Source organism: Prionailurus viverrinus, chromosome E2 (assembly GCF_022837055.1).
Source record: "Prionailurus viverrinus isolate Anna chromosome E2, UM_Priviv_1.0, whole genome shotgun sequence".
Classification (NCBI taxonomy): domain Eukaryota; kingdom Metazoa; phylum Chordata; class Mammalia; order Carnivora; family Felidae; genus Prionailurus; species Prionailurus viverrinus.
In genome coordinates, this window is record NC_062575.1 from 10,533,415 (window position 1) to 10,548,233 (window position 14,819).

Below are 14,819 nucleotides of genomic sequence, written 5' to 3' on the forward strand. Positions count from 1 at the left end.
AAAGAATCCAGTTGTACGATTTGTATATACACAATTTGTACTGCTGTAAAAGCATATTTTGAAAAGTGCTCCGTAAATAATTAAGCTATTCCTTTTACCATACTTCCTATATTACAGAAGTCATTTTCCCACCAAGAATCAATAAGTCATTCCTCACACCAGTCATTTTTCTCCATTTAACGGAATGGACGAAAGTCCGACACTGCAAGTTACATTACCTCTGAATTATGTGTGTAATTTAAAATTCAAAGTACTACACTAAGGAGCTTTTTAGACTGACCACTCTACACTCTCGTCATAAATATGGTCCCTTGCAGACCCTTCTGACAGATTTACAGAACAACAGGAGTTTGAAACAGTTAAGCCGTGAGCCCTACAGGAAAAGCCACGCTCGGTAACAATGCCACAGGAACAGTCTCCTTTTCAGAGGAAGCGCAGGGCAAACTGTCATATATCATTCACCAGGAAACGACTCTATGTTTTTAGATTAATGGTAAAGCCATTCTAGAGCGTTTTAACTTTAATTACAAATAAACACGTGGGCAGATATTGACATGTCAGTCTGAAGAGTGCTCCCTAAGTAAATGCCCGTATGATGTTTGTTTGACCAACCCCAAGTCCTCCAAAGAGAGAGAAAGAGAGAGAGAGAGAGAGACAGAGAGAGAGAGAGAGAGAGAAATGGAAGTGTGTGTGTGTGTGTGTGTGTGTGTGTGTGTGTGTGTGCGTGCGCAGCAATCTCATTTTAAAGAATTAATTGAAGTGACTTTAAATACCTGTAACTGAATTCATGGGCTGATAATCTTCTGATTATCAATGAGATACAATTACTTCACTCTTCACGAAAATAAAAATAAAGTGACTCCTAAAACTCTCAATGAATATTCTCAAATCTGTGATAGGCTGACTCATGCTGTAGACTCGGAAAACTTGAAGAAAACACCTGTCAAGTAAAGGGCATTTCTCTCCATAGTACACATTTTACTCAGTGCCTCCTAAAAAGAACCAGACCCACTCACACCCCCGAGCTAGTACGGAAGAAAATGAGACTCCCCAACACTGTGTTTTTCAAATATTGGTTACGTAGAAAATGCAACAATAGGTTTGATTTGAGAACTGGGATGTACGTATACACTTGGATCTCTTGTGCTTTCTTGGGTTCATGAAACGACCCCTCTACCTTTACGGGAATCTGGGAGTTTCCCGGTCCCCTTCGTTCCGGGACAAGGGAAACCGTTCTTCAGGAAGGCACTATCTTGGATCCCCATGGCAGAAGGTTTCTCAGAACACTTCATCTTAAGAGCTGCTGCTCATTCCCAATGCCCAGTAGCCTAACAACCTTCCCCCCCCCCACCTCTTTTTTTCATTAGTAAGTAATTCTGAGAACTGTACACTTTCCCTGATGTGGAACAATCTTAGACCACTGGAGCCTTACTAAATCACTCTAGGACATGCCTTCTCTGGGTCATCAAAAATCAACTTTCCTGCCTAGGTTTTATTCTTGCCAATTTAGCATTCCCAAGACAAATCACTTAAAAAACGCCTTAAAAATCATTAGCGCTCATTTATTCAAGCCTGAAGCGGGGGAAGAAACAGACTGGCAAAGTTTCGCTGCCAGCACCAGGTAAAGTTCTCCCCTCCAGCGCTGTGCGCTCCCAGCAAGACTTCTTCGAGAGCCGCCTTGCACCGCATTTCAGCCAGGACCCTCACTCTCTCTGGCTCCCAGCTGCCACGGCGCCTTGTGTTAACTGAGAATTTGTGAGAAGAGCAGAACCTCCCTGCTGAGTGTTAGTTTTGCATGGCAACACGCAACGATCTCAACTTGTGAGACCCCAAGGATAATTTTTTTTTTCTTCCCATCTCCAGGATGGTATTTTTTTCCTCCCTTCTTATATTTGTTTGGACTTCTTCCCGCTTGAAAAATGCGCCAACGTCCACCCAACTGATGCATGCTTGCGGGTGAAATACCAGATCTGAACGACTGTATACCGACAGAGCCTGTAAATTACAATCCAACGCGGTTAGTTCAAATAAAAGGAAATTTCACCTAAGGGAACTGATACTCTGGGAATTGTCGCTCTCCAAAGGATTACTTCTAGGGAAGTAAGACTTATAAAGGGAGATGTTGCAAATGTATCGGGCTCCTCTAGGATATAAAGGGTCACTACGATTGTTCGGGCAATGCTATCGTGTAGAAGCATGTATTACTCATGAAAGATGGACAGGACATCTATTCTTCTCCTTTGATAAAACAAAATATTGCTCTGTGAACAGGCTTGTTGCTTCCAAATGCATTTTATTCAAACGACCACCAGGACCATAGCTTCACAACAAAAATCAGACCAACCTAGATCCACCTGCTGTGAATAAAACTAACACGACTTTCATTGCCATAAGGCACTGGCCCTCATCAGACCCTCTCAAACATTTCCCTCAGCCATTCATACTATGACTCAGTAATAAATTGCACATACATATATATACAAACATACATATATACGTATGTATATATATGTATATATATATATATATATATAATAGGTGCTGCTAAAAAAAAAAAAGATAAACTCATAAATAATTCGATGCACTGTCTCCTGCCAACTGACCATGTATCATTCATGTTGCAACTGTCATACTAAATAAAAACTTTAAACTATTTCCTTTTTTTTTTTTTCCATTAAAAAGCCCAGGCTGTAACTGGAAGCAATCGTATGAACTGTCTTGAATGTAGCAGGCTTTCAGAGACGGATTGCTTAAACTTCCTGGTTAAAAAATATCCACCAGGAATGGCTGACTGACAAAGAAAAAAAGTTAGGTAAATCTTAGACAAATGTTTTCCTAAAGGGTGTTTCCAAAGCTGCGTCACTATCATAATCTCTAACTAGATAACACCGAACGTGAACAAAAGAGCTTCAGCCCAAACTTAGGGAAGACAGGCTGTGCTGGTTTCTTCAGACTTTTTAAAAATATGCTGTCACTGTAACACTTCTTCTTTTCAGGCCTTTTACAGATAATTACTACCCACACGGTCATTAAGATAAAAATAATACAGAAAAAAAGATTTATAAACCTAGTTTAGTGAAAGGATCAAACACATCTAATATTATCAAAAAGTATCTAATCTTTTCTTCAAAGATTTGACTTACTAACTCAAAATCAGAGGAGATGGCCCTCCTGGCCTGGTCTCTGCCTTGGCCCCTGTACCTTGACTGAGCCGGTTCCTTGGGAAGCCACTGGAAACAGGGCACTTCGAGCCCTTAAAATGTCTTAGATGCAGAGGAAGAAAGCAGCAAGTGTGTGACATCTTATAGAGGACAGCAAATACTGTTGGCTTTGTTTTCAATGGTAACTCTGTTCCTGCTGAACTGAGTCTCTCTCTGGACCAGTGGCGGGTCAAAGTTATGGCTCTTGTTCATGACTCCATGACAAAGGATTCAAAATGACCTTGGTACCCAGTTACAGATCAGGCTTTAACCACCTGAGCTAACAGTCCCTCCAGCAGACATCGAGGTTTAAGGAAAGTCATATATTGCGTAGGCAATTAGAAATCATTAAGTTTCAAAAGCAAAGAAAAACAGAAAAGCTAAGCTATCTGAAGCATCAGGCCTCATTTGCCAAAGGGGAGAAGTTCGTCTTATTTCATTTTTCCTTGCGAAATGGATCACCAGTTCCCACGTTTCCAAAATCTCTTGTTGTTGTTTTGAACGCCAAGGTCAAGCCTACCATATCTTGTCCCATTATGTCACCCAGTGGCTGATTCCCACCCAGTGATCAGAAAAATAAGCTGGAGCATGACCCCACTGGGGCAGTGACATAAAAGGATGGGTGTCCAGCATGACAAGGAGCCGTAAGATAAAACAGACTTTCTAACTTGGAAAAAAGAAAATCGGGAGGTTTTTATTTTTTTTTTTTTCCTAAATAAAGGAGAAATTAACTATGAATGTCTTGAGTGGTTATGAAACCAATATACCTTTGGGATAACAGTAGAAACAGCTTAAATTTTTTTCTATGACACTCACATGGTCATATTTAGGGTGGCTTCATTGGTATGAGCAGCAATTAATAAGCCATTCATTGACTCATTTGTGTTTTAGTTTACTGTTCCCTTACACTTCTAAAAGTCTGCCCATGTATATTGCTTATAAATCACACCAAAAATACATCAATTAAAACCACAGTTATATTTTCTTTTCAGGAAGAGGGGGGGTGAAAATCAAGTCCTAGAATCTGACTTTCACGTTTTACTTAATTACAAACAAAGACATAACGCATTATTTTTCTGTATCCACGAGAGGCAGGCAGACTGCAATTTTTATTGCATGTTAAGTTTTCGCTAGATCACAATATTATTAAGCTTTAAATCAGAGGACTGGTTTCTTCAGCTAAGCCTAACAATACTAGAAAGTAAAAGAAAGGAAAAAAAAAACACCTCATCTGGGGCTGTGATATTTGCTGAAAAAAATCTACTTCAAAACATTAATCAAATTTTTCGCCTACTGGGCAACCATATGGAAGAGCAGCATGTGAATCTCACAAACTTGCTGATCTCCTGTAACTGGGTGCAATTAATTACGCCGGCTGCATCCATCTCTTGGATTTTCGCCTTGTGAAAAAAAAAAAAAAGTATTTATTGCAACAGCTTTTACAAAACAAGGGAATGAAAATCACAATTGATTAATGAGCTGAACGGAAATATTTCCGTTAGCAGATTTTTTAAAATGAATAAGGATTAATACCGTGGGTAGAAACGAACACACGTTGTGATCTCCTTGTACTTTCCGGGCCCCCCAAAAAGGTGGCGGGAGCGTGGGTAGTGAAGATGCTGAGGAGCGTACCATGCATAATTCACTAGCAGGCTTTGGATCGCAAGTAATAAAGCCTTAAACCAGTGAAGTAATAAAGAGGTTGGCTTTACAAGATACTATCCTGGGAGACAAAAAGCTTGTTCTTTGATTTGAAAACACAGATATTAAATACTCAGTGGGTGAGGAACATCGCAGGCCTGACAAAGAAGGGAAAGGAAAGTGGCCCTTAGAAAAAAAGCAATCTACTTTGTCCTTAGCTATTTAGGCCCAAAGATTGCTACACATATGGTCCGGTTATTGTTTTAAGACCCCTTCATAAAAGTGAGCATCTGAAGGGAAGGAAGGATGGCAACACTGTCCTTACCTGCTGGCTAAAGGGACAAACAGTACATAATGGCTGCCTTGTGCCCCACCAGCACGCAGCTCTCATGCGTTTGCCTTTTCCTAACCGTCGGAACCCGTGACTCCAGCCTTTTGGGAGCCGGCTGCTTGACAGGCACGGGGGTCACCATCCTGCCCTCAGTGGGGGACCCCGGCCCCAGGCTAGAGGGCCCCAGACCAGCAGCTGCTGCCCTCGGTCCCTCTCTAGAACGGCTCTTGGGGTGTAAACCAGCCGGGCATTAATGACATCTTCTTCAAAGCACCCTTACTTCAGGACCATCAGATCCAATTTCTCTAAACAGCAAACAGCAGAGGAGACCAGTCTCCGTATTTGCCACTTGTTAAATACTTATCTGGACAAAACAGAGCAAATGCTAAAGGTAGGTGGAAAGAACATGTAAGCTGAGAGAGATCAAACATTGTAGAGCTTTCACAACCTGTGAAGCAAAGAGCCGCAAAGAAGGACCTTTGCAATTCAACTCTTAGGCCAACCTTTTACTTCACTGCACCTTGTGTATTGAAACTTCTACCAGGAAATTCTACAAAGGGCTTGTCAAAGAGGATTTTTAATAATTTCACTAATGCCCACATGACACGTGGGGCCAATATATTTATTCCTTCGGAACAATCACCTGAAAAATGAAAGCACCCGAGAAAAGAGGAATGAAGTTTTATAAAATGAAGGATAAGTCATGTTTTTAAGTGACCTTATTTCATCTCCAACAACTCATTCCAAATATGGTCTATATTTATGTTAACACAGAAGTTCAGAAATTTTGATGCAGTGGAGGGGAAAAAAAAAAAACACGTGCACTTTAAAGTAACAAGCAGATCTAGGTAGACAAGAGATTCCGAAGGCCAGCAATTGGGGAACTGAACAGATAACTTAAAAAACTCTTTTATTAAAATCATTCCAGTCGAGAATCAGAAATGCTTTATAATCAAAGAAGCCGCTGTTTTGAAGAAACCATCATCCAGGGAAAAGTAGGAGGAGGTTACCAAGAAAATGTGCTTGGCTTCTTGAAGAGGGGGGAAAAAATCTAATGGGAACTGAGTGGTCCAACTCCTTAAACCAGTGACCCTGCCGATGTACGCCACCACCACCTAGTAGACGACTCGAACACCTCCTACGTGCAATGGTTGTTGGCTTAAAAGTTTAAAGAGCTAACAAAATGTTTTAACGAGATACAAATCTCAGAGATCATTAATCAATATGTTCAATGTTATTTGTGATAATTCATCATGACATGATATTAATGGGTTACTGTACCCTTCAGAGGTGAGATTAATGCAAATGAGCTGCCACAATTAACTTTACTGCTCCCAACTCACAAGAATGGACAGATGATTATAAATGACAACTATATGTCAATTACAATATCCAATAAAGTGAAGCTTAGAGAACAATCCGTCTCCTTTTACTGCTCTTCCTTGACGTAGCTGAATTTAGCTCAACCCACTGTTGTCACAATGTAGCCATTGTTTGGAGGAGGGGTAAGGGGTTTGGCTTGGCTTTCCACCACCCCCCTTTTTATTTTAATTGTTCAGTTTCTTAAGAAGTGCTTCAAAAATACCCATGTAAATACATTTTCTGAAGGAGGAGAGCCACAGGAAACCAGGAATAAATGCCTCATTCATTCTATGTGAGTTAAAGAAAATTGTATCCATTTTCAAATTGTAGCAGCAAGGCCAGCAAGGAAATCACCTACCCAGCTGTGTATAATATATTTACTCAATTAAGGAAGGAAGACATTAGCACAGCATCCTGAAAAGGCTTGAGTTTCACTAAACAAAAGTTATTAGAGGATCACTCTGTTGAAGTAAACAGGTTGGAAGGTGGAAAAGCGGGTATGAGGCCATTGGCAGAAAGAGAGGTTTAAACTTCCTAAAAGCGTAGACCCACACTTGGGGTGTCCATTAATACCCAGGTACGGACACTGCGTGCAGAGTATTTTGATGCCAAAATCCTTCTTCCTTCCATGGGTAGAGGGCTGAGAGAAGCCTCTCTGGTGCAGACCAGCCTATTACAATGCTGCCTCCTAACCGCAGATGCCCTCACTGGCAGGTGCGCCCAGTGGCTCTTGAGTGCTGGCTGCTAAGCCACAACTACCCGCTTCTGCCTCACCTGGGGCTGTGCCCACTAAGCCTCCTTCTCTGGCAGAGGCTGGCTAATCACTGCCTGCCAGCCAGCCAGACCCTTGTCTCGAGCAGCATCCAGGCTCCAGCTTCATAGTCCAGAGCTCCGCATGGGCGCGGGTGGAAGCCGGGCCACTGCCCCTGCCCTATGCCATTTTCCTCACCCCCCTTCTTGCGAAGGCGCAACGTCCCAGATCAACCGAACGAGAAGCCTGCCTTGAGCTCTGCTTCCAGGGAAGGAGCTGCAGTGTGACTTACAGAGGCCCATACTTTGCCAGTCATCGATAAGAAACCACCCTACGCACTCCTTTTCTGAGGCCATACTCAGAAAGGACTTCTTCCTGAGGTCTCCAGAGACATCTGAAAATAAAATTATAACGCAAGACTGCAAAAGGTTCACAGTGGAGTCTGGAAGCGACACCTGGGACTGTCCAGGATATAAGCCCATGTCCTGTCTGTGGCCAAAATGGCACTCATTTCTGCATTAGGGAGCTGGGCCTCCCAGACTCCACGTAGGGCCAGGCCTTGGGACCAAAGAACCGCATCCTGTGGGTCATAAATGATTCAGGGGTAGCACTTGCCTCAAGCCAGGCCAATCCTATTCTCGCTGCGGGTTTTGTGTGGGGACAGTGAGGGAAATGGCTTCTTGCTGCCGTTGCGGAAGGGCTAGTCCGTATCAGTGGCAAGCTTGATCCCCACTCGGAAAACTCTCTTGGAAGAACACAATTGTTAAAAAAATCAAAATCAAGAGGTTAAAGACGGGGCCCTCATGAACCACTGAGCCCAATCTGGACCTCAGCCCCATGTTTTCAAACAGCCCAGTGTCTAAAAATACATGTTTAAATGGCTGAAGAAAGAAAGAATAGATTCTAACATGTGAAATATTACACGAAATCCAAAGCCTGGTCTCCATAAGTCAAGTTTTATTGGAGCATGGCCACACCTGCTGGTTTACCCATCGTCGTTGTGGCTTTTCTTGCTACCGAGGAAGAGGTGAGTATTGTGACAAGAGACCACATGGCCCACAGTGCCAAAAATATTTATTATCTGTCCTATTACAGAGAAAACTTGCTGACTTTTGCAGAAAACTTTACATTCATGAGCCGATAATGACCCTTTCCAGGTAAGCTAGTTTGAACTCAGACTCTTTCATGTACAAAGAGAGCATCCCGATTAACTATTCGTAGCCCCTCCCTCGAACCCAGACCCCTCTGCCCCCCCCGGTCTGTTGGGGATCCCCAATATAAAGAATCAATATACAGACCAGCTGACTGGTTGTTTCTCTCACCTCATCCTTAGAGGTTATTGCATTTTTTTTTTTCACTGAATGTCACAAAGTATTGAAATGTTCACCTTAACACATGCAAAATACAGAAAATCAACCATTCCAACTCATGGGAAATTCTAAGCCAAACACTGAAATATAAAGTAGATTAAAGGTGGGGAAATAAACTTTTTTTTTTTTTAAGGAAAGCATTTTATTTTTGAAGTTTATTTATTTATATATTTTGAGAGAGCGAGAGAGAGAGAGAGAGAGAGAGTGCGTGCACACGAGCGAGCAGGGAAGAGGCAGAGAGAGAGGGAGACAGAGAATTCCAAGCAGGCTCCCCACTGTCAGCGCAGAGTCCAATGTGGGGCTCGAACTCACAAACTGGGAAATCATGACCCGAGCCAAAGTGGGAGGCTTAACTGACTGAGCCACCCAGGTGCGCCCAAACTTTTTTTTTTTCCATGTACTTGAAGAACATACTGAATCAGAGAAGAAATCCCACCACTGCCAAAGTGTGGCCCCCGATGGGGAGAGCCTACCATGGTTAGCCGTAATGGCCCGGAACATTCTAGTCTCGGCTCAAGAAACTCAGGTGCCTGGTGAAAACAGTGTGACTTTGATGACTTTTACAGAAGATCACCACGAGGAGAGATGGGAGTCATCCCCTTCATTTCTGGTTTCCTGTGTTCCATCAGGAGATAGTTGTAGGTTGGAGTGTCTCTTCCCTCTTCTTGGCTATGCTCACCTCTGTCTCAGGACAGGAGCAGTGATCACCATGCAAAGAGATGCAGGCTGCCTCCCCGGACGCCCTGCTCCGTTAGCTCAGGCTTGTCAGGAAGGTTAAGGGCCAAGTTATTTTCTTTTGTGAAGACTCAAGGGTATCTCACTTTTATTTTAACAATATGAAGACAACTTTTGTTTCCTCCTGTAACCAATCTGCTACACTAGATCCTAATAGCTCTATTACATTTACCATACATTCTCCTGGCATGGGGCATAAACAGGCAAGACAGCACCGGATAAATCACGGCCAGCAGCAAAGACATTCTCTCTAGGGAATGAAGGCTCCCATTTAGCATCTTAACTCACTCCCTTTTTTGGAAACACCGAGTCACAAACGAGTCTCTCAAACCAAAGAAATTGAAATTGATTTCTTAGGGTAATAATTAACCTTGGAAAATAACTACGAAAGGTTGCTTATTAATTATTTTTTGTAATATACTTTGGGAATATTTCCTTTTTTTCATAAAAGATGGAGACAAAAGTAGACACATTTTATGATCATATAAAATGTTATTGGATTCCTATTTTATGGGAGAATGAAACTCACTTAATTTGCAAAATGCTCGATATGAGAGGGCAGGGCTCTCCCCCCCCAAACCTCCCCCCACACACACATAGCTTTTTCAAGACCCTTAAATACATCTTTTTTAAAACAACACAATCCTTCTGTTACTTATTTTTCAACACATAACTGCAGTGCAGTTTTTAATACCTTTGTCCCTATTTAAGTCTCCCACTGTTTTTTCTTCTTACTCAAAAAAGAAAGTCCTTTTCATCAGAATTGCTTACAGGGCACTCTGGTGACGCCCTCATTCTCTCCTCAGGATGGAAACAGGAACGGTCACTAAGAAACTTGTTACTATCCCAAGTAACGAAAACATGGGAGCTAGCATGATACTATAGATACAGAGGTGGATACTATATACACAGGGTTGGATACGATATACACAGAGGTGGATAGTATATATACAGAGGTGGATACTATATATACAGGGGTGCATACAATATATACAGGGGTGGATACTACACATACAGAGGTGGATACCATGTATACAGAGATGGACTTATGTCCTGCAAGCAATTTAATCCACACACATATACACACACACAGAAACTGCCAAGACGATTCTTTTTTTCCCTTAGTCACCTGCAAAGTCCTCTAACATAATCACAAACTCGTCAAGGTACAAGTTAAATCACGTAATAGACATTGCCCCAGATACTACACGTCTGTTGGATCACCAGGGGAGAACTCCAAACATTAACAGGCTAAGAAATGTCCCCCAAAGAGGTAAGAGGTAAGATTATTCAAGGTGTCTTACTTTTCCCTTCCTTTGGTGGTTGAACACATTTTATTCTGCACTGTTTGCAGGGAGGGGGTGTTTTGTTTTCTCCAAAGAGACAGACAAACACAAAAACAATTGCGTGGAATCAAGTTATGCGAACATCACGGAACCGCTTCTTGAAGCATTCCAAATATACGTTTTTGCTAATTAATTAACAAATTCAAGCTGGTTAAATAAAACCTTCTTCCAACACCTCCTATTTAATTGCAGTTTGGCACCAACAAATATATATCAAAATTATAGTATTTCCCCTGACAGGAAGCTCCTTCCTTCCACACACTATTATGACTCTCTGCAGAGTAAGCCAGAATTGCTGACAACCTTGAACACTGCGACAACAATATTACTATACTTGGCAAAGAAGTGCCCTTGCGGCGAGAGAAAAGCTGTAATTTTGACTGTCACTTCACATTACACTAGATATTATTTCACTGTATACACATGCACACACTCACAAACTCTTAATAGACTACAGTTTTCGCACTGTCTGCCTTTCCAATATAAATGGCAATATAACACCAGCGCACCGCCAATGGAATCCCGGCGAGAAACAAATGGTTTGCATTATGGAAACATCGTCGGAGGATGCCTTTTAAGGCATATTTCATTCCTTTGTCCCCTACTCATGCCGGGTACACCCCAGCATCAACTTCGTAAGCTAATTGCTTTGATTATCAAAAGAATTTCAATTTTTTTTTTAACCTCTGTAGAGGACAAGGTTATCAGTAACAAATCCTAGGCTTGAAAATCCCCATGACATGTGGCCAAGGAGGCACCACATGATTCTTAACGTTTTGGACACTCTTCAAGTCCGATGCCTGATTTGGAGAATTTCCAGATTTCAAAATGCATCCTCCCCGTGCATTTATTCTGCTTTTCTCTCGGCGAGGAGGAGTCTGTTAAGGGGCAGCGACCACTGGCCACGTCGCTGCTGAACCAAACTGGCACACGCACAGCGGCCCCCACAAATCCCGCAAACTCTGCGCACCGTCCCTACCAGAGAGCAGAGCGTGTCTCTGCAGAGAAGTGAGTGCAACATATGCTTCCTCCCCTCTAAGCTCACGCTGAAGCAGATTGGGCCGGGCTCCCTACTGGGCCCTGCCTCCACTCCCAGCTTTGATTTACAAGACGGTATGGTGACATTCCCTCTATCTGTCCAGGGCAAGGAATTCTGTGATGTCAGTGGGAGCTGCAAGTGGAGACCTCCCCAGAACCCAGAGCAGAGGTCAGGAGGACTGAAGAGGTGGAGGAATGTGCAACGTGCCCCAAGGAGAGATGCTAGGCACGGCGGGGAGGTGGGGAAGGGCATGGCTCTGGACCTCGCCTTTAGGAAGGGGTCCGCCCCTCATATGCCCCTGGGAGGAGAGCCACGGAAAGCCCGGGCAGCCAGGCTATCCGACAAGGAGACAGGAGCTTCTTTCTCTACTTAATCGCTGCCGTCCGCCCCCACCTCACTCCGATGTTCTTTTCTACCCTCAGATCAGTATTTCCAAATATTTAAATAAGATATAAACTCAACTGCACTGAATCGAGGGGAAGCAACAGCCAACTCTTTGCCCTCCATCGAGGGAACGTACCCGAAACTTCACCGTGTCTGCTGACCACACCAAATTTAACAAGGTTCGCAGATGAACTGGAGTAAGTTTCCCACAGTGACACATTAATAATAAGTTCCTTATCCCATCTATCCCAAGCCATGAATATGTAATGTTATAAAATGAGTCCTTTTCACACAACAGAACCTCAGACGTGAATAAATAAAAACTATCCATCACAAGCCTGTGAAAAATTAATGAGAGTTCGGAGACGCGAGGAAAAATGGGGACTGAGGAGAGATGGCCCAGTTCATAAAAGCCTCCCTAACTTTCGGGTGGTAAATATCCTCGCCCCCGCCCCTCGTGCACTGCCAGGTGAGGGCACAGGACAGTGACGGTCCACCCCACCCGCTGGGGTCTACTCAGCATCTGAGGACTTGGCTGCAGCACGTCACCGCTGGGGTCACGGCCACACACGCTTGACCCCCATATTCTGACGGTGACCCCACCCACAGGGGCAGGGCCCGGGCCTCTTGATGCAATTATTTATAGTTCACGACCAACCTGCTTCCAGAAGGATCTGAGGTTGCTCACGGCCGTTAGGAGAACGGAAAACCAGTGGGCTGCTGTAGGCACAGCTAAATGCCGGGAGACGGGAAAAGCCCTGATTTGTCCGTCTTTCCTACGAGTTGCTAGGGACACGTGGCACTTGTCATTTCCATTGTCATTAGCAGCACCATCAATGCCACTCACTGGCGATGTGCCCTCAGCCACGGCTGTGCTGGTGCCATGCATAGATGAGCCCTCAATCTCTCAGCCTTACTCCATTTGACCGACTGGGAGACTGAGTCTGGGATTAAGGAACTGAACTTCCCCAAAATCGGAGAGCTGGTGGGGATCACACTCAAAGAAAGGGGGTTCTCACCGGGGGCTACTCGTTACCACTCACGCGATCGGGTGTCCCGATACCGCTTCCGTAACCTCTCATACCCACTAAAGGGCCTTTGATGGACAAACCACTGGGGGTGAACGTCTTTTTCACTGGATTTTTCTGGGGCTGGAAGTGTTGTATTGAGGGACAATCGCCATAAGCAAGATTCCACAATGAACCGATCGGGGCAATCCTGTCGACCCCTCTGAGCCCCATTCTTCCACCTTCCACTCCAAAGAAGAGACAGTGAAGTACGTGGTTAATGCCACCGTTACTCGGAGCACCCCATGCTGTTTTGTTTTTAGCTCTCTGCTTCTGCCTGGGGCGACTGCCTCACCACCCTCTCCACCTGCCTAAATCAGTCATCCCTAGAGATGCACTTTTGTGCCTGTGACTCCCGGTATGGCTGAAGAGGCCCTCCTCCGCTCCACCAAAACACTCGGCACACTCCAGCAGGGAAGCCAGAGGCTGCAGGTGATGGCTGTGGACCAGCCAGGCTATGTCAATGAGGAAGGGAGGGCAGGTGACACCCCAGGGTGTGTCACCCCTGGGGGAGGGCAGGTCACCCCTGGGGTGACACCCCAGGGACGGGCGAGAGTGAGCTAACCTGGAGTGGTTGCCCCCTGTCCCTCCAACTATGACAATCCCTGAGCCCAGCTCAGCTCTGCGAAACGTGGGGCCAGGGTTCCCGGAACAATGGCAAGTTGTGGGGGGAGAAACCAAGAATCGACGTTTTGAGTAAATGTTCTCCATTTCAAAAAAGAGGGGTGCCTGGGTGGCTCATGCAGTTAAACATTGACTTCGGCTCAGGTCATGATCTCACGGTTTGTGGGTTCGAGCCCCACGTCAGGTTCTGTGCTAACAGCTCAGAGCCTGGAGCCTGCTTCAGATTCGGTGTCTCTCTCTCTCTCTCTGCTCCTCCCCCGCTTGACTCTCAAAAATAAGTAATTGTTAGGGGCGCCTGGGTGGCGCAGTTGGTTAAGCGTCCGACTTCAGCCAGGTCACGATCTCGCGGTCCTGGAGTTCGAGCCCCGCGTCGGGCTCTGGGCTGATGGCTCAGAGCCTGGAGCTTGTTTCCGATTCTGTGTCTCCCTCTCTCTCTGCCCCTCCCCCGTTCATGCTCTGTCTCTCTCTGCCCCAAAAATAAATAAACGTTGAAAAAAAAAAAATTAAAAAAAAAATAATAAGTAATTGTCAAAAAAAAAAAAAAATGAAACATGAGGGCCAAAGAAACACACTTGCAGGCTGGATTCACCAGGGTTTAGATCTATAGTCAAATCTTCTCTCCGCAGGGAACGCTGTGTCAGCCACGTGTAGGCAGGGGCCTACCACATGGGCAGCACTCACTGCTTCCCGAACTGGACTGATTCACATGGTAACCTGAAACTAATGGACCAGAAGCACAGGAAATTAATACCACCAAAAACAGACCAAAAAAGGGGAAAAACTGTCGGGCTACTTTTGAGAATGTCACTTTTCATCTCTGCAGCCAGTAGGGACTCGGTATACTTCTGCGGAGGGCTGCTTGGGAATCTACCAGGCACTCAAGGAAAAAGGATTTCTGTTACTTTGCCTTCCCCAAAGAGAATCCCCGATCCAGGGAAGGGAAGCAGTGAGGGACAGGTGAAACAAGAA

The 14,819-nt window shown here is 44.4% G+C and overlaps 1 protein-coding gene across 5 annotated transcripts in view; it reads right to left on the reverse strand.

Moving 5' to 3' along the window:
* WWOX (WW domain containing oxidoreductase) overlaps positions 1-14,819 on the reverse strand; it is a 980,664-nt gene that overhangs the window by 808,058 nt on the left and 157,787 nt on the right. Inside the window, exon 6 of one of the 5 annotated variants that reach the window (XM_047835366.1) lies at positions 4,378-4,600. The exons of the other annotated variants lie outside the window; for them this stretch is intronic. Within the exon in view, the coding sequence (XP_047691322.1) occupies positions 4,478-4,600 (123 nt within the window). The 3' untranslated portion in view covers positions 4,378-4,477. Of the gene's footprint in view, positions 1-4,377; positions 4,601-14,819 lie in introns of those variants that run through there. 5 annotated transcript variants of the gene reach the window in all.